Genomic DNA, 20,988 nt, shown 5'->3' on the forward strand with positions numbered 1-20,988 from the left:
AGCCTGATCAATGACACGACGCAATGCACGCTCCAGAAAGAAGGCATAAGGTACCATGTCACTGATGGCGCCATGGCTGCGACTGACCAGTTTGGTGATCTCCTCAAATGGCCGCAGAAGTCTGCATGTGTCGCGCATGAGCAGCCACTGGCGCGGTGAAAAAAAACCCAGCTCCCCAGAACCGTTTCTTTCGCAGAGTTCATACAGGTAGACGTTAACTGCACGTTTCTGCTGGAGCAGCCTATCAAGCATATAGAAGGTTGAGTTCCATCGCGTCGGGCAATCGCAAATAAGACGTCTGACCGGCAGATGGTGTCGCCGCTGAATGTCAGCAAGGCGAGCCATGGCCGTGTAAGATCTTCTGAAATGGGCCGAGATTTTCCTTGCCTGCCGCAAGATGTCCTGGACCCCAGGGTATTTGACAAGGAATCGCTGCACGACCAAGTTTAAGACGTGTGCCATGCACGGCACGTGCGTGATTTTGCCCTGTTTCAATGCGCTAAGCAGATTGGCACCGTTGTCACACACCACTTTACCAACTGTCAAATTGAGCGGTGTTAGCCACTCATCTGCCTGTGAACGCAAAGCTGAAAGGAGTGCCGGGCCAGTGTGGCTCTTTGCTTCCAGGCACAACAGACGCAGCACGGCATGGCAACGTCTCACCTGGCATGTGGAATAGGTTCTGGGGAGCTTGGGCGGTGCAGTGGAAGAGACGCTAGCAGCGGAAAAGGAGGAGGCAGCTGAGGAGGAGAGGGAGGAGGATGGAGTAGGAGGAGGAGAAGAAGAGTCAGGCCTGCATGCAATCCGTGGCGGTAAAACCAAATCTACACGGGTGCCACGGGTTACATGCTTGACGGCCGTCAGAAGGTTCACCCAGTGGGCAGTAAAACTGATATACCTTCCCTGCCCGTGTTTGCTAGACCACGTGTCTGTGGTCAGATGTATCTTGGCACCGACACTGTGTGCCAGAGATACATTCACTTGCCGCTGAACATGGCCATATAGCTCTGGGATGCCCTTCTCTGAGAAATACTTCCTTCCTGGGACCTTCCATTGTGGTGTTCCAATGGCCACAAATTTGCGAAAGGCCTCCGAGTCCACCAGTTTATATGGCAGTAGTTGGCGGGCTATGAGTTCTGACAAGCCAGCCGCCAACCGTTGGGCAAGAGGGTTATCCGGCGTCATCATTTTTTTACGCTCAAACATTAGGCCCACGGAAGCCTGCCTTTTTGCAGAAAAATGTGAGCTTGGCGTGATGGAAGGTGGAGTGGAGGACAATTGTGAGGAGAGAGGAGAAGGAGAAGTAGAAGACGAGGCTGGACGGTGAGAGCCTGCAGTGTGGCTTTGTGTGTTCCGTTGCTCCCACTGGGCTCGGTGATGGCTGCTCATGTGCCTTCTTAAGGCGGTCGTCCCTAGGTGAGTATTGGGCTTACCGCGACTAACGCGTTGACTGCAAAGATTGCAGATGGCAACGCTATTGTCAGCAGCGGACACGTTAAAAAAAGCCCACACTGCGGAGCCATGTGCCGGTGTCCTGGGAGCGCCAGATGTGACCGTACATGGTCGATGACTCGCTCCTGATACATTTGCAGTCTGCTTTGTCCCTGCTGTGCAATGTAAGTCATTGCTGCTTCTCCTCCCTATCTGCTGGTCCATATCTCCCTCTGAACTCCCCTCCTCTTCCTCTCTTGTGGGCACCCACGTGACATCACTAGACACGTCATCATCAACGTCACCTTCCCCACCGCTATAAGTAGAGATCTCGGAGTAGGCAGCAACACCGGGGACCAACCTCCTCCTTGGGCTGATCTGGGTACTGGCGTCAGACTGCTGAGTAGCGCTTGTTGCTACCTCCTCTTCCTGATCCAATACCAAGAGTGGCTGCGCATCAGAAATGTCCTCTTGATATGGATCGGAAAATAATTCCAGTGACTCAAGCGGAAGGTATGTGGTGGTGGTGGTGGTGGTCGTGTTGTTGGTGGTAGTGTCTTTGGGGGTGCACATAGCAGAGAGTGAAGAAGAGGGTGCAGATCGAGAGGATGAGGAGGGTGCAGAAGAGTAAGGCTGAGCGAGCCACTCAACCAAGTCTGGTGCATCCTTTAAAGTAATTGAACGCACCTTCTGCAACTTCCCACTTTGGCTCAAGCCTGTTGCTCCTGCCCTACCCCTACCACCCCTGCGGAAGGGCCTGCCTCTTCCTCTGCCTGTCATTTTTTAAATGACCCTGTGACAAAACTCTTAGTCCCTATACCGATGAAGGACTGCTGCAGTATAGGGCAGCGGTCAGCAGTGGTGCACGTCAACCCTATCTATTGTGGACCGATAGCGGTCCTTACAGAACAGCAGACTGTACCGCACTCAAGCCTATGTACCGTAGCACCCTATACCAAGTTACCAGTCCTTATAAGAACTTTTGTGGACCAAGCAGGTTGTGTATTAGTGTTTAGCAGACTGTACGTCAGTCCCTATACCGCTGAAGGACTGCTGCAGTATAGGGCAGCGGTCAGCAGTGGTGCACGTCAACCCTATCTATTGTGGACCGATAGCGGTCCTTACAGAACAGCAGACTGTACCGCACTCAAGCCTATGTACCGTAGCACCCTATACCAAGTTACCAGTCCTTATAAGAACTTTTGTGGAACAAGCAGGTTGTGTGTTAGTGATTAGCAGACTGTACGTCAGTCCCTATACCGCTGAAGGACTGCTGCAGTATAGGGCAGCGGTCAGCAGTGGTGCACGTCAACCCTATCTATTGTGGACCGATAGCGGTCCTTACAGAACAGCAGACTGTACCGCACTCAAGCCTATGTACCGTAGCACCCTATACCAAGTTACCAGTCCTTATAAGAACTTTTGTGGACCAAGCAGGTTGTGTATTAGTGTTTAGCAGACTGTACGTCAGTCCCTATACCGCTGAAGGACTGCTGCAGTATAGGGCAGCGGTCAGCAGTGGTGCACGTCAACCCTATCTATTGTGGACCGATAGCGGTCCTTACAGAACAGCAGACTGTACCGCACTCAAGCCTATGTACCGTAGCACCCTATACCAAGTTACCAGTCCTTATAAGAACTTTTGTGGAACAAGCAGGTTGTGTGTTAGTGATTAGCAGACTGTACGTCAGTCCCTATACCGCTGAAGGACTGCTGCAGTATAGGGCAGCGGTCAGCAGTGGTGCACGTCAACCCTATCTATTGTGGACCGATAGCGGTCCTTACAGAACAGCAGACTGTACCGCACTCAAGCCTATGTACCGTAGCACCCTATACCAAGTTACCAGTCCTTATAAGAACTTTTGTGGAACAAGTGAGTTGTGAATGTTTAGCAGACTGCAGCAGAAGGGCAGCAGTCAAGTATAATATCCTTTCTATATTTGGAAGAAAGAATATTATACATGTACAAGCCTATTACTGTACCACTGATACCAGTCCTGAAAAGAACCTTTGTGGAACTAATAATAACAGCAAGTCTTTAAAATTACCCTCACTGCCTGACAACACTGCTTCCTTCCTGTCCCTATACAAATTGGCAAAAAAAGAGAACGATTAGTGGTTACTGGAACAGCTCTTTTGTGGACCTTGATAGTAACAGCTAATGATGATGATGATGATGATGATGATGATGAAAGACTAATCTGGCTGTCCCTGTAGCATACACCGTCCTTTCCCTTTCTCTAAACTAACAAAAGACACTCAGGCTGCTGCAAGAATCAGCAGCACAGCAAACCTATCAACACCTAACACCTATACCAGTCCTGAAAAGAACTTTTGTGTACCAAATAGCTAGTGGTTTATCTCTCCCTACTCCACACAGGAACCTGTCCCTATCGTAACAGAAGAAAGAATGTAAAATGGCCACCGGATCGGGTGTATTTATAGGTTAGGGGGAATGTACAAGTGTCCATGTGCTGTCATGTCTCAATTGGCTGTCCTGTATCACATGATAAACGTGTCACCAAAGGTTAAAGTTCTTGTATACATTAAACACGTAAGTCCGCCGCGGCGAACGACGGAAAAAGGCGGTCGAACGTGCGGACCGCGAATGTCGGAAATTCGCCGCGAAACGACCGCCGGGCGAACCGTTCGGCCATCACTAGTGCCCACCAATGCAGCCCATCAGTGCCCACCAATGCAGCCTATCAGTGCCGCCTAATCAGCGCACTTCAATGAAGGAGAAAAATTACCCGTTTGCAAAATTTTATAACAAACTATTAAAACATGATTTTTTTTTTTTTTTTTTTTGCATCTTTTTTTGTTTGTTTAGCAAAAAATAAAACTCCGAGCTGTAACTAAATACCACCAAAAGAAAGCTCTATTTGTGGGAAAAAAATGATAAAAATTTCATTTGGGTACAGTGTTGTATGCCCGCGCAATTGTCATTCAAAGTGCATCAGCGCTGAAAGCTGAAAATTGGTCTGGGACTGAGGGGGGTTTAAGTGCCCAGTAAGCAAGTGGTTAAAGTATGGAAACCATGGATAAAGTATGCTTTGTTGAAGTCCATCTTTGGGGACCTGGGCTTGGATGTCCTTAAAGTTCTCCCTCCTATCTTCTTTTCTGATTTCCTCTTAGAATTGTTTTTGCCTTCCTACTGCAGACGCATCTTCCTTTTCCTTTATGTACAGATATAGGTTATGATATTCACCTACAACCTGAACAATGTTTTATTGGCGGTCACAACCTTGCCCAGCAAGTCATTGTCTACTTTACATTACAGGCCATTTGTTTAGCTCATTTACAAACTTTTAGCCAGACTTCTGGCAGCCTTGTATTATTGGCAGCTACTTTCTCATTAATAGCTCATTGTTCAAATCAATGTGTACATTCATGCTATGATCTGTATTCAGCAATGTTTACTTACAAAATTATTGGAAGTAAAAAGTGCAGAGACCCAGTCATGACATCACTGAAACAAAAACAAAAAATGAATGGGGGTTTTAATCCTCATCAAATTCCACTTACTGCTCAATGGCCATTGCAGGAATAAGCATAGTGTCAGGCTGTGGGTGTCTTGTTTAGATGGTACTGGAAAAAACATACAATCTTTCTATCTATGTTTGACATGCTGTTTATTTCTGCATAATGTTTTACCTGCTGGCTTGGAAACTGGCACAACACAGAAGTTATATTGCTGGCATACTGTGCCATTTCTTTCTTGATTGCTTTCTCCACATTTGGGGGAATACGTCCAGATACACTCGTCATAATGTCCTGGAGTTCCAATAAAGGAAGAGATGGATCCCTGAGGGTCTTCATTAGTCGCTCCACCCAGTCTTTTAACTAAAAAAATAAAATATATATATATATTTTATATAAAGCAATAAAATTACATATTAGGCTTAAAGTAAAAATGCTCACTTACCTTACAAAATATGACTAATGCTTTTGATTTTTGACTTTTGCCCCAACACTGCTGCAAAGCAGTCTAACCAGTTAGGTGACCAAACTGTTCACCACCACAGGGCAGGGAAAGAGCAGCATCACACTGATGCAGTCACAACTGTGCTTTCCTCCTGTCAGCAAACTCACAGTTTTGTTTAAAACGTGGAATGCTGCGTACACATGGTCGGACTTTCCGACAGGAAATGTTTGATGTGAGCTTGTTGTCGGAAAGTCCGACTGTGTGTATGCTCCATCGAACATTTGATGGAATTTCCAACCACAAATTTTTGAGAGCAGGTTCTCAAATTTTCCTTCAAATTCACTGTTGTCAGAAAGTTCGATCATGTGTACACAAGTCACATAGTTAGTAAGGTTGAATAAAGACATCAGTCCATCCAGTTCAGTGAGTGAGTGTCCACAACCCCTATACATTGTGTCCCATCAAGATGCCCATCTGTTATTTAAGGTACCCATATAGCACTGTCAATTTTTACACGGTGACACGCACACACACACGCACACGCACACGCACGCACACGCACACGCACACGCACACACACGCACCCCCAAGGAGCCCACAATCCAAGGTCCCCAACCCACACCCATACAGTAGGGCCAATTTATTTTGGATAGAAGCCAATTAACCAATTAACCTACCAGCATGTCTTTGGAGTGTGGGAGGAAACTTGAGTACCCGAAGGAAACCCACACAGGCACAGGGAGAACATGCAAACTCCAGGCAGGTAGCGTTGTGGTTGGTATTTGAACCAGCGACCCTTTTTATTGTCAGAATGTCCGATCGGGTGTACGCAGCATAAGCCTAGGTTCACACATGTCCAGTCCAAATTTCCCATCCATTTTCACTATGAATTTCCAAAGCAACTGTTCAATCAATCATTCAGCTGCGATTTTCAAATGCGGTTCACATGCAAATTTTTGGCGCAGTCGGCCACCAGCGTCTTTAACAATAGCTTGTTAAGCAGTGGGTCAGGAAGGTGACCTCCGCATCTTAACATCTGATGACTGGTGCATGCTGGCTCAATGACGTCACAAGGGACAGGGCCACCAGGTGACATCAGATGGCCCCCGCTCCTTAGCTATTTAATAACTGTCAGACAGTGGAGTTGGCAGATGGTGGGAGTGGGTCTTTTTTTTTTTTCATGTCGGCGGCGTTCATGGTGCTTGACGCTGGATCTACACTGGGGAACATTGTTTTTTTTTTAATAAAGAAAGTACTCATATTCATTCACATGGGGGGGGGCAGGATCTAGGGGCACCCGTGTTAAAGGAGGCTTCCAGATTCCAATAAGCCCCTTGCCTGCAGACCCCCACAAATACCAGCCAGGGTTGTGGGAAGAGGCCTTTGTCCCCCCCAGTGCTTTGGGGGGGGGGGGGAGCATGTGGCCTGGTATGGTTTAGGGGAGGCACTCCTTGTCCCTCCCCTTATCTTTTTATGAATTGCACTTTTTCTATCAACTTTAAACTTATTAAAAATTGTTTAAAATATTTGAAAATTGAACTATTTATTGTTGTCAATAGTAACCTTTTTGTGATCCGATTCTGTTGGATCACACCCTTCCCTTTTTTGTCTATATGCTAATTGGTTACGGCAATAACACCCGACACGGCGAATGATTCAATACAAGTCATAATGTATGACTTTAACTAAATGGGCGATTTTGCACTTCCATTCTTCCCCTTTCCCCAAAACTTTTTTTTGTTTGACCTGCTAAGCTGTATGCACAGATAGGGGTCTGGTGTATATTTTGGTGGGGAATGAATGAAAATACTTGTATAGCGCACAATGCGAACTGAACTGAATCGCCACAGGATCTGGTATGGATTTGGGGGGGGACTCCACGCAATTTTTATTTTTTTTTAACCATGGGGTTCCATTTTAAAATTCATACCAGACCCAAAGAGCCTTGTATGGATTGGGGGGGGGGGGGGGTGACTCACACACTGGCTTTTTTTTTCAGTTTGTGTTCAAAACTGATGACATGTGCGATTGAGATGAGTTCCCATAGAAGGCAATGAGCCCGGAATTCGCATCTGAACCACAGTGCTTAATATACACACAGCACTCTTTAAATCCCCAGTGAATTCGCACTGCCGCTGCACTGCAGTTATGTTAACCAGCTCCATGGAAAGCCAGTTTGATTCACATGTCAAGCGAAATGCATGCGGTTCAAAAACGCATCCAACTTGCATATATGTGCATGAAGCCTTATGCATAATAACCGTATTAGCTCATGCTGCCGGTCAAACCTCTTTGAATCCTGCTGTGCGGGGGTTTAGAGCAAACTTTCATAGATTACAGTGTCAGCTAACTATGCACGGAGGCAAACCTTGAACACTTTGATGGGCCTCAAATCTTTTCAGATGAACTAGGAATACCAAGAAGTGCCTTGGGTAGACTTTGAGCCTGTGGCTGGCTATGCAGGTCTGTCAGAAAGGTAACTTCATTAAAGGAATCTAAATGAAAGTGACATACATATTGTACACACATTGTATAATATATATATATATATATATATATACACACACATATATATATATATACACATATACACACACACACACACACACACACACACGGCAACTGAAAATATTGGTGCCTGGCTGTGAGTACCTACATGTAGCTAGTGAAGTCAGAGTAAAGTTAAACTACTGCCAGGCATCAAGAATTCTCTCAAGGAGCGCTCATCACTGGAGAAGTACATGGTTTTTAGTGCTGGTTTCTTTAACCTGTCCTTTAATGACAAAGTAGTCTCCAAACATTTACACTTCAAGACGAAAGATATTGGAGTATACTACAAAATCATCAAAGCTTAAAAGCTGTAGCATGAAACTAGTCATGGAAGTTTGATCACTGCATTGTACTTCATCTAATAAACCACCTGGTTCTCCTACTTACCTCATGTACTAAATCTTTACAAGCAAACAATATTTAAGCCTTTGTTCCTTTATGTGTATTCATGTCAATATTTGGAATGGACAGGCCATATAAAGACTGAATGTTGACTTAGTTCACATATTTTGAACCATTTCCCTCGTATCATCTCTGCCAAAGAGTAATCGTTGACATTTTTTCTTCTAAATATTAGCACAACCAAGCAACATTTTTTTTTTTTTTTTTTTTTTTGTGGAGAAAAAAAATAAGAACATTTTATATTCTGGAAATGTACCACGTGGGTTACCTTGGTGCTGAAGTAAGGCTCTGGAAGACAGTATCCATTCATAACATTCACCAGGTTATCTAGAACATAATGAAATATACGATGGAGCTTTTCTCCCTGTAGCACAGTGCTGTGTATCTTTGGCAATGCTCCTGTATGAAGTTCAGCCTACAAATGAAAGATACCATGTGAAGCATAACAATCAAATTACCTTAAAGAAAATTAAGATGTTTCATAAAGCCAGTCACCACTGCTCTTGTGATAATTTATACATTAATATATACTGTATAGAACTCTTACTTTTTAGAGAAAATTACAGTCATTTAATCATAAAACCAATCTTATCTCTACATGAGACCTAATAATAAAATATTCTTAATGGCTATAGTATGATTATGCATGTGCACTGGGGTCCAATGCAAAAATTCCTACTTAAACATGCTAAAAAAAAATTTTTCAAATAAAATTAATAAACTATACATTCCAAAGTTAAGCCTAGCTATCATATGTTCCTACAGTGCCTTGCAAAAGTATTCAGCCCCCTTGAACTTTTCAACCTTTTGCCACATTTCAGGCTTCAAACATAAAGATATAAAATTTTATTTTTTTGTGAAGAATCACCAACAAGTGGGACACAATTGTGAAGTGGAACAAAATCTATTGGATATTTTAAACTTTTTTAGCAAATAAAAAACTGAAAAGTGGTGCGTGCAAAATTATTCGGCCCCTTTACTTTCAGTGCAGCAAACTCACTCCAGAAGTTCAGCGAGGATCTCTGAATGATCCAATGTTGTCCTAAATGACTGATGGTGGTAAATAGAATCCACCTGTGTGTAATCAAGTCTCTGTATAAATGCACCTGCTCTGTGATAGTCTCAGGGTTCTGTTGAAAGCGCAGAGAGCATCATGAAGACCAAGGAACACATCAGGCAGGTCCGTAATACTGTTGTGGAGAAGTTTAAAGCTGGATTTGGATACAAAAAGATTTCCCAAGCTTTAAACATCCGAAGGAGCACTGTACAAGTGATCATTTTGAAATGGAAGGAGTATCAGACCACTGCAAATCTACCAAGACCTGGCCGTCCCTCTAAACTTTCAGCTCAGACAAAGAGAAGACTGATCAGAGATGCAGCCAAGAGGCCCATGATCACTCTGGATGAACTGCAGAGAACTACAGCTGAGGTAGGAGAGTCTGTCCATAGGACAACAATCAGTCGTACACTGCACAAATCTGGCCTTTATGGAAGAGTGGCAAGAAGAAAGCCATTTCTCAAAGATATCCATAAAAAGTCTCGTCTAAAGTTTGCCACAAGCCACCTGGGAGACACACCAAACATGTGAAAGAAGGTGCTCTGGTCAGATGAAACCAAAATCAAACTTTTTGCCCACAATGCAAAACGATATGTTTGGCGTAAAAGCAACACAGCTCATCACCCTCAACACACCATCCCCACTGTCAAACATGGTGGTGGCAGCATCATGGTTTGGGCCTGCTTTTCTTCAGCAGGGACAGGGAAGATGGTTAAAATTGAGGGGAAGATGGATGCAGCCAAATACAGGACCATTCTGGATGAAAACTTGTTGGAGTCTGCAAAAGACCTGAAACTGGGACGGAGATTTATCTTCCAACAAGACAATGATCCCAAACATACAGCAAAATCTACAAAGGAATGGTTCACAAATAAACGTATCCAGGTGTTAAAATGGCCAAGTCAAAGTCCAGACCTGAATCCAATCGAGAATCTGTGGAAAGAGCTGAAAACTGCTGTTCACAAACGCTCTCCATCCAACCTCACTGAGCTCGAGCTGTTTTGCAAGGAAGAATGGGCAAGAATTTCAGTCTCTCGATGTGCAAAACTGATAGAGACATACCCCAAGCGACTTGCAGCTGTAATCGCAGCAAAAGGTGGCTCTACAAAGTATTAACGCAAGGGGGCCGAATAATTTTGCACGCCCCACTTTTCATTTTTTTATTAGTTAAAAAAGTTTCAAAAATCCAATAGATTTCATTCCACTTCACAATTGTGTCCCACTTGTTGGTGATTCCTCACAAAAAATAAAAATGTTATATCTTTATGTTTGAAGCCTGAAATGTGGCAAAAGGTTGAAAAGTTCAAGGGGGCCGAATACTTTCGCAAGGCACTGTATATAGGATTTTTATACTCACCATAAAATCCTTTACTTGGTCTGAAATGGGGACACATGGATATTTTCACCTTTGGGTTATACTGCCGTATACAGGAGGGCTGGACCCAGGTAAAAAAAAAAAAAAAAAAATGGGCCAGCCCAGGATAACCCCTCCCACTAGCAGCATGCCTCAGTCATGTAACAAAGCAGCACTGAGACCCCTTTCACACCACACCGCCCTTTGCATCGGCGGTAAAACGCTGCTATTTTTAGCGGCGTTTTACCATCGGATTTGCGGCGGATTTGCGGCTCATTTCGGCCGCTAGCGGGGCGCTTTTACCCCCGCTAGTGGCCGCGAAAGGGTTAAAACCGCCAGCAATACGCTGCAATAGCGGCGTTTTGCCGGCGGCATTACAGCGCTGCCCCATTGATTTCAATGGGGAGCAGCGGTGGAGGAGCGTTAAACACACCGCTCCTTCACCGCTCCAAAGAAGCTGCTGGCAGGACTTTTTTCTGACGTCCTGTCAGCGCACCGCTGTAGTGTGAAAGCCCTCGGGGTGCAGCTTCTTTAGGGCGGATTGCAGGCGCTATTTCTAACGCTATAGCACCTGCAAAACGCCCTGGTGTGAAAGGGGTGTGAGAGCATGATGGGCAACACAGCAAACAAACGCTAACAGGTCCAATTTAAATATGAAAACTGGGGCATGGCTGCAGCTCCAGAGCCACCTGAGGGGCCATATGCTCAAACTTAGAAGTAGATGAGGCCACAATCTCCATATGATACCAAAAACAGAAAAGACCAGGTGGTAGCATTGCAACTGGAAACTAATGCATAAGGTCAGGACAAAAAACACTCACATGGCCAATAAAGTGTGTCCTCACAGAAAAGAAAGAAAACTATTTTATAAACTATACGTTTGAAAGCCTGTTTAGCTGAATCATTCAGAGCACTAGAACGAGAACAAGAAATCAAATCACTCTGCTGGGTCTATCCAGGATGACCAAAAATTAGTCAGTGGCTGAGAGATAGAGGGTCACAGCCTGGACCATAATCCAACAAGGAAGGGAGGCACCTCTTGGAGAACCAAAGCCGAACAGAGGAGATAATAAACTATTTCCTGATTGAGGAAAATATCAGAAACCTCACTAGGTCAGAAGAAAGCCCTAGGTCTCAACTCCCCCAGTCCCAATAAAGACCAAAAAAAATAAAAATGGGAATGAGTACCTAAAAAGAGACCCTTGGGGGTAAAACAGATTATACAGTAATCTCAAAGGAGCTAAAACAGTGATTCTTGAAAATGCAGAGAGGGTTAAAATTCTTAACCAAAAATTGCAAGGAAGAAATCTAGATAGTGCTGAGCTCATCCTATCTGCAATAAGGGGAAGGCATCCCTGGGACAAAGTCCCCTGTTAGACCTTGCTGGAGTATCATTCCTTTCCTCCAGCATTATAAGAATCACAGCTATAGAGATGCTCCTGACTCCTTTAGAATTCTAACAGCCAGGAGCTTTATCAGGTCAGCAAAGTGCATTTGGAGCAGGGAAGATCACCAAAGGCCCTCGACCTCAGGTCTGTGAAGAAGATGAGGAAGAAGCATAGGCGGAAAAAATGCCTAGATACAGGTGTATGGAGTCACCATAGCATCCATTGCTACTGCTAGAGGGTTCCTGCACTTGGAGAGAAACCTGCAAATCATGCAGTTGAACTAGGATATCAAGGGAAACAGGTCTTGGAACACAATTGGGTGTATAACCACCCCCCATGCACAAATGAAATCAGTTGGGGAAGCCTTCCCCCAACTGTCTGCACCTGAGATGAACATAGAGAACAGTTCTAAAATGCAAAATTATTCCCAGGTCAGGATCCAAACTACTGCTCTTCTTGCAGCTGTGGTGCTGTCCAGATGGACCCAGGTCCGATGATCTGCTAAGCGATAGCGAAACAGAATGTACACTGGGAAACAAGAATTCTCCAATGATCAGGACCTCTGCTTCTCCCCAGCATGACAGGCTAAGAGGTTAGATAATAGGAGTTTCCTGTAGGTGGGAAGTGAGAGCCTCCCTGACTGCAGAGTTATAAGGGAAGGGAAGTTATAAGGGGAGGGAAGACAAATCTGTTTTCTCAGAAACTAGGTCAACTTGTTCTATGACCAAAAACAAGTCTAATAAGTTTTTGGGGGGCATCCAAGGCATGCTGAGGTTTTTAATTCTAGGTTTTAATTCTAGCTAGAGTAAGACTTCAATTCATTTGTGCAATGGGAGGGTCTTCATGACTTCAGGAGCTCTGAAAGACCCAAGAATGGAGACAGCAGGTAAATCCTTCAGTTTTACAGCGGTGCGCAGCAACAAGAACCAAAACTGTAAAATAATTAAAGAAAACACTTAACTCTTCAATCTCATCAAGCAGAGACTGAAGTGAGTCAGAGTCAGATATAGTCACTTCAGAAAACAGAAATGAAGGGCGCCCAGTGATCTATGCAAATTAAGTAGCTACCAGTGCTCAACCCAATCGGCTTACTCACAAAGTAAATATTTAAAGGCATAAAATGTTAAAGAAAAAAGTGGTGCTAGCAAAAATAGGTTAATCCTTTACACAGAAAAGCTAAAGAAAAGCTGTCCATCCTCCTAGGACACTAGCAAAAAACTGAGGTATGCTGTGAGCAGTGGGAGTGGTTATTCTATGCTGTTCTACAGCTTTTTTTGGTTGCCAGTGTCCAATCCACTTGTAGGCAGCAGTACATTCGAAGGTGAAACACTTCCTGTGTTCCTCAACATATAGGAAAAAGTTTTTTGCTTCACATACTGGAAACGCATTTACAACTTTGTATTAATTATAAATAGTTAAATGTATGTAAAGCCCAAATTATTTTTTTAATTTAGTTTTGAGTAAAGTAGGGACAGAGTAAAACCTTTTTCCTAGTCTGTATCCCATCAAGGAGATTTTTCTTTACTTCCTGTCCCAGATACACAACAAGTAGTAAGACAAAATCTCTGCAAAGTGATAGATAATTCTCACTTATGCCACGTACACACGATCAAACAAGCGGGTGGAAAAGTCCGGCAAACTCAAGTCCGCCGGACAATCCCCCCGTGTGTAGCCTCCGGCATACTTTTTTGACCCGAAAGTACGGCGGACTTAGAAAGTAGTTTTACACTCCAATCTTACCGCCCGACTCGCATTTCGGCGGACAATCCGGCCGTGTGTATGCCAGTCCGCCGTACTTTTGAAATGAGCGGACTTTTCCCGCCCGGAGAAAAGTCGGCTCATTTCGAGCGGGTCTCCAGGTAGGCGGGGCCCGCGAAGGATACATCGCTGGCCCCGCCGCCTGGTATGAAAAAAATCGGCGTGGGGGTCCCCCCAGGTCCACATCAGACCCTTGTCCGAGCACGCTACCCGGCCGGCCAAGAAAGGGGGGCGAGCGAGCGCCCCCCCCCCCTCCTGAGCCGTACCAGGCCGCGTGCCCTCAACATGGGGGGTGCCTTGGGGAAGGGGGGGCCGTGAAAGTGGGATTCGTCATATCTCTGCTAACCAATGAACCCCAGGCCTGGGCACACCGTCTGTTGGAACGGAAGGACCCAACTTTAGACTCCATGGGCACCTTCTTCCAGGCAATGTCCAGGCTCTATGAGGATCCCCAACTCGCCGCAACCGCAGAAGCAGCCCTACATGCCCTGCAACAAGGTCGCAGACCTGTGGAAGACTACGTCTCAGAGTTCCGACGATGGAGTGCAGACACAGACTGGAACAACGCGGCCCTGCGGTATCAGTTCCGCATGGGCCTCTCCGAGGCTCTGAAGGATGAGTTGGCACGTGTGGGTGTCCCTGAGACGCTGGAAGCCCTGATAGACACCTCTGTCCAGATTGACAGGCGTTTGAGGGAGCGCCGCCAAGAACGATCCTCCACAACTTCTCGTCCGATCTGGATGTTACCACGGGTGCCTAGTCACCCAACTCCTCCTGCTCCAGTCGCATCCACATTGGACACCCCGGAGCCCATGCAGCTGGGGCTACTCCGCCCATCTCTGACTCCAGAAGAACGTCAGCGTCGCCGGGTCAACAACCTCTGTCTGTACTGCGGAGAACCAGGGCACTTTGTTCGCTCTTGCCCAGCTAAGATGCGTAAGTGCCTCCTTGTTCCACCTGTTCCCTCACCTGTGTTGTCTGATAACATCTCTCATCTAGCTGTTCCTGTTCTCTTACAGCTTCCAGGAAGGACTGTCTCAACCCACGCAGGTATTGACTCCGGGGCATGCAGTGGCTTTGTAGATTCGTCCTTCGCCCGAAAGAACAGGATTCCCCTTAGACCAAGAGAGAAGGGGCTCTCGGTATACCTGGCTGACGGATCTACCTTGGGTTCAGGACCCGTAACCCAGGAGACCAGTCCTCTACCCGCTGCCATCGCCGGGACTCACCAAGAACTCCTTTGCCTAGACGTCATCCAGTCACCTCTGTTCCCCATCATTCTGGGCATGCCTTGGTTGAAGGCACACAACCCACGCATTGATTGGGCCACCGGAATAATTGAATTTCCCTCGGACTACTGCCACCAGCATTGTTGCCCGACCCCCAACGGGGACTCCTCGGTCCTTCTCTGTCTGGATTCGGATGATGAAACCCGACAAGCTGTACCTAAGGAATACCATGCTTTTCTGGACGTCTTCAGTAAGAAGGGGGCAGAGACTCTCCCTCCCCATAGGCCATATGATTGCCCTATTGAACTGCTCCCGGGGGCAGAAATCCCCTTCGGAAGGATCTTCCCCCTATCCGAATCCGAACTGAGTACCCTGAAGTCCTATTTGGACGATAACCTTGAAAAAGGATTTATCCGACCCTCTACCTCCCCAGCCGGCGCTGGGATTTTCTTCGTGGAAAAGAAGGACCACTCCCTGCGCCCATGTGTGGATTATCGGGCTCTAAACAAGATCACCATTAAAAATCGCTACCCCCTGCCATTAGTACCTGAACTTTTCCAGAGACTGGGTTCCGCTAAGTTGTTCACAAAGCTGGATCTTCGGGGTGCCTACAACCTCGTCCGTATCAGGAAGGGCGATGAATGGAAAACAGCCTTTCGTACCCGCTTCGGACACTACGAATACTTAGTGATGCCATTCGGGTTGTGTAATGCCCCAGCCACGTTCCAGCATTTTGTCAATGACATTTTTAGAGATTATCTTGATTTGTTTGTGATTATTTACTTGGATGACATCCTAATTTTTTCCTCCACTCTAGCCACCCACAGAGAGCATGTTAAGAAGGTTCTGACCCGCCTCCGCCTTCACGGCTTGTACGCCAAGCTCGAAAAATGTGTTTTCGAAAAGGAGAGTATCCAGTTCCTCGGCCTGGTTATCTCGGTTAGAGGGGTAGAGATGGATACCCAGAAGATCTCTGCAATCCAGGACTGGCCTGCCCCCTCCGATAGGAAGGGAGTTCAGCGATTTGTGGGCTTCGCTAACTTCTATCGTAAGTTCATAAAGGGATTCTCCTCTATTATCGCCCCCATTACCGGGCTGACCAAGCAGGGCCAAAGGTTCCGTTGGACCCCTGAAGCACAAGAGGCCTTCAAAACCCTGAAGGATTTGCTTGTCTCAGCCTCGATCCTGAAACACCCCGATCCCGCTCTACCGTATACCCTTGAAGTTGATGCTTCAGAAGTAGCAGTCGGAGCTATACTCTCCCAGAGGCAGGGACCCAAGTCCTTACTCCACCCGGTCGCTTTCTTCTCTCGCAAATTATCAGAGGCCGAAAGAAATTACGGCGTCGGTGATCGCGAGCTATTAGCAATCAAGTCTGCACTCGAGGAGTGGCGCTACCTGCTGGAGGGGGCTATCCATCCAATCCTGGTCTATACGGACCACAAAAACCTGGAATATTTAAAGACAGCTAAGAGATTGAAGCCTCGTCAGGCCAGGTGGGCACTCTTTTTCTCAAGATTTGTATTCCACATTACTTACCGTCCCGGATCCAAGAATACGAAGCCAGACGCTTTATCCCGCATGTTTAGTCAGCCGGAAAACTCGCCACCTATCGACACCATTCTTTCTGCTGGAAACTTTCTTCTGCTCCAAGGAGATGTGGTGTCTCAAGTCAAGCAAGCCTCCATAGGCGCTTCACCTCCACCCGGTGCCTCGTTGTCCTCCAATGATGACCTGATGTGGCATGGGAACAGGATCTTTGTCCCCCAGGCAGTTCGGACCCTGGTTCTGGCCTCCTGTCATGACCACCCTCTGGCTGGCCACTTTGGGGTATTCAAGACCCTGGAATTACTCAGGCGTACCTTCTGGTGGCCACGGATGAAGGACGACTGCAAGAAGTACGTACAGGCTTGCGCCACCTGTATTCGGAGTAAGGGCGACAAGTCAAGAGCCTGGGGCCTACTAAGACCGCTACCTGTTCCTGATAGACCATGGAGGATGATCTCCATGGATTTTATCGTCGAACTTCCCCCTTCGGAGAACCATACAACGATCTTTGTCGTAGTCGATAGACTCACTAAGATGGCTCACTTCTTGCCCATGAAGGGCACCCCCTCAGCCGCAGAGACAGCTAACGCCTTTGTGAAAGAAATAGTGAGACTTCACGGCATCCCCGCCAACATCACGTCTGATAGGGGGGTGCAGTTCACCTCAAGATTTTGGAGGGCGCTCTGTGGAACTCTGAAGATCGACCTTTGCATGTCCTCAGCCTACCACCCGCAGACCAACGGTCAGACCGAGAGGACGAATCAGACATTGGAGCAGTACCTTCGCTGTTTTTCGTCCTTCTCGCAAGACGACTGGGTCTCCCTGTTACCAATGGCAGAGTTCGCCTACAATAACACAATCCATTCAGCCACCAAGCAATCCCCCTTTTATGCGAACTTCGGGTTCCACCCGTTGTTTTTGTCTGGCAGTCTTCCCGAGTGTTCGGTACCAGCGGTTCAGAAGAGACTTAAAGCGGGAGTCCACCGGGACTCCGCGTTTTTTTTTTTTTTTTTTTAAAAGCCAGCAGCTACAAATACTGCAGCTGCTGACTTTTAAATAGTGACACTTACCTGTCCAGCGCGCCCGCGATGTCGGCACCCGAAGCCGATCGCTCGCTCGGCTGCCGGGTCCCGCCGCCATCTTGGGTATGGGAATCAGGAAATGGAGCCTTTCGGCTTCATTTCCCGGTTCCCTACTGCGCATGCGCGAGCCGCGCGGCGCAATCCGGACGGTCCCCGCTGCCTCTGGGAGCTGTGTGTTTCCCAGCAGGCAGCGGGGCACTTGCTGAAGGGGGCGGGCGCTTGCGGAACGGGGGCGTAACCTACGCTCGTTCCGCAGAGAGCTAGCCCGGAAGTGGGTGCAGTTACCTGGATTATCCAGGTAACTGCACCCCCCTCCCCCCTGAAAGGTGCCGATTGTGGCGCCGGAGGGGGGGGGATTCCGATGAGCGGAGGTCCATTTTAGGGTGGACCTCCGCTTTAACTTCTTTGAAGAAAATAACAAGCTCTTACGAGAAACCCTGGCCAGGTCACAAGAGCATAACAAGGAAGTCTTCGACAGAAGGAGAAGAGGGGAGCTGGATCTTAAGGTCGGGGATCGGGTCTGGTTGTCCACCTTAAATCTTAGACTGTCCTGTCCCTCCAAGAAGTTGGGCCCGAAATTCCTGGGTCCCTTCCCAATCAAGAGGAAATTAAATGACGTGGCATTTGAACTAGAACTTCCTGAATCCTTCCGAATTCATCCAGTGTTCCACGTATCGCTTCTCAAACCTGCAGTCGCGGACCCCTTCACTGACAGGACCTCCTGTCCCCCGGAACCTGTGTTGGTCAATGGGGAGATTGAGTTTGAAATCGAGGCCATTCTGGACTGTAGGAAGAGAAAGAACCAGGTCCAATTCTTAGTCAAGTGGAAGGGGTACGGACCCGAAGAGAACTCCTGGGAGCCAGAGGCTAACATTCATGCCAAGAGACTCATCCGTGCTTTCAAGAACTCCCACCCGAACAAGTTGGCTCAGTTGGGCATCCGGGGGCTGCCCCTTGGGGGGGGGGCAATGTCACGATCACTCTGACGTTTCGGCCATACACAGGAGACTTACCCGTAGAAACCTGTCGTGGAGAGCCTGTCGTTTCCCTTTGACGCGCGCTAAAGCTAACGAACGCACTCGCGTCAACACGAACGAGCGCGCACACGCACGTGGGTCACGAACGGGAGCACGTCTACTCGCGGGGGCGCGCTGACCCGTCGTACGTCCGTTTGGCGCCCTAAGGTCTTCTTAAGCCACTGGCTCCCTTCCATCCGTGCTGTCCAGTCTACAGCGTGTCCGTGACCTTGCTTTCTGTACCAGTACCTGTTACCTTGATCCTTGATACCCGGCTTGTTCTTTGACCTTGATCCGTTGCTGCCTGCCTACGACCTCTGCTTGTCTGACCACGTCTCTGCCTCATCCTCTTGTACCTTGCTGATCGATTCCTGCTGACCCGGCCTGTACCCGACTCCGCTGTTCCTGTTTACCTGTTGGGGTTCCAGTATTTCCTGATGCCCACCTACCAGCCAGTCTCCGCACTTGTGCCTGCCTGCTACAGTCAAGTACCATCAGCTCTACCCACTTGCTGTCGGTGCCCAGCTGCTTATCCGGACCAGTCCTACCTGCCAGGCACTTGTGCCCCCTGAACTTTTGAATACCTGTCTCCATCTCCAGGGGTTCATTAGCCAGGGGATACGAGGGGCCGCTCCCTGCATTCCAGGCTCAACTACTAGGTACGTGACAGGCCTCTTCCCGACAACCCTGGCCGTTGGTTGTCGGGGTCTGCAGGCGGGGGGCTTATCGGAATCCGGGAGCCCCCTTTGATAAGGGGGCCCTCGGATACCGCCCCCCCCCACCCTATGTGAATGAGTATGGGGTACAATGTACCCCTACCCATTCACCTGTAAAATAAAGTACAAAAAAAAAAACACAACACACAAGGCTTAAAATAGTTTATTGCACAGCTCCGGGGGTCTTCCGTCTTCGGGGGTCTTCTCGCCGGACTCCTCCGCTATCTTCTTGTAGCTCTTTTACTAGCGGAGGAGCCTGGCTTTCTTCCTCGCCGCCGCCCTTCTTCCGACTTCGGGGGTCTTGTCCGCCTCTTCGGTTCTTCTGCCGCCGCCGCCTTCCCTTCTTCTTCAGATGTTGCCTCGCCGAGTCCTCCGCTCACAATGACAGGGACCGGGCACGCGGCGACTTATATAGGGACAAGGGGCGGGGTCTTTGGTTGATGTCACATGGGTTGTCACACGGTGACCCCGCCCCCTTACAATGTCACAGTCCCGGAGGATGCTGGGACTGTCGCCATGTGACATCAACCCATGTGACATCAACCGATCACCCCGCCCCTTGTCCCTATATAAGTCGCCACGTGCCTGGTCCCCGTCATTGTGAGCAGAGGACTCGGCGAGGCAACATCTGAAGAAGAAGAAGAAGAAGAAGAAGCTAGAAGAAGGAAGCACGGTGGCCCGGCAGAAGAACCGAAGAGGGGGACAAGACCCCCGAAGTCGGAAGAAGGGCGGCGGCGAGGAAGAAAGCCGGGCTCCTCCGCTAGTAAAGGAGCTACAAGAAGATAGCGGAGGAGTCCGGTGAGAAGACCCCGAAGACGGAAGACCCCCGGAGCTGTGCAATAAACTATTTTAACCCTTGTGTGTTGTGTTTTTTTTGTACTTTATTTTACAGGTGAATAGGTAGGGGTACATTGTACCCCATACTCATTCACATAGGCTGGGGGGCCGGTATCCAGGGCCCCCCTTATTAAAGGGGGCTCCCGGATTCCGATAAGCCCCCCGCCCGCAGACCCCGATAACCAACGGCCAGGGTTGTCGGGAAGAGGCCCTTGTCCTCATCAACATGGGGACAAGGTGCTTTGGGGTGGGGGGGCCGCGCCAAGGCACCCCCCATGTTGAGGGCACGCGGCCTGGTACGCTCGCCCCCCTTTCCTGGCCGGCCGGGTAGCGTGCTCGGCAAGGGTCTGATGTGGACCTGGGAGGACGCCCACGCCGATTTTTTTCAGCGTTGGGGTTCCCCTTTAAGTCCATACCAGGCGGTGGGGCCAGCAATGTATCCTTCGCGGGCCCCGCCTACCTGGAGACGCGCTCGAAATGAGCGGACTTTCCTCCGCGTGTGTGGGCGAGTCTGTTCATTTCAAAAGTTGGGCGGATAGTACGGCGGACTTAGTACGCCGTATTAGTCCACTGAAAAAGTGCCGTGTGTGGGCAAGTAGCCCGTTCAGAAAGTCCGACGGACAGTCTGGCGGGAAGTCCGCCAGACTAAGTACGTCGGACAGACGGCTACGTGTGTACGCGGCTTTAGACAGCTG

General features: G+C 48.1%; 1 protein-coding gene across 2 annotated transcripts in view; it reads right to left on the reverse strand.

Moving 5' to 3' along the window:
* ACACA (acetyl-CoA carboxylase alpha) overlaps positions 1-20,988 on the reverse strand; it is a 480,408-nt gene that overhangs the window by 368,938 nt on the left and 90,482 nt on the right. For both annotated transcript variants that reach the window (XM_077481395.1, XM_077481394.1), the window contains exons 20-21: positions 8,577-8,723; positions 5,086-5,274 (exon numbers count right to left, since the gene is read on the reverse strand). In XM_077481395.1, the coding sequence (XP_077337521.1) occupies positions 5,086-5,274; positions 8,577-8,723 (336 nt within the window). The remainder of the gene's footprint in view (positions 1-5,085; positions 5,275-8,576; positions 8,724-20,988) is intronic.

This window comes from Lithobates pipiens, unplaced genomic scaffold, assembly GCF_037356315.1.
Source record: "Lithobates pipiens isolate NorthernLeopardFrog02 unplaced genomic scaffold, aLitPip1_a1.2 Scaffold_16, whole genome shotgun sequence".
In the NCBI taxonomy this organism is placed as follows: domain Eukaryota; kingdom Metazoa; phylum Chordata; class Amphibia; order Anura; family Ranidae; genus Lithobates; species Lithobates pipiens.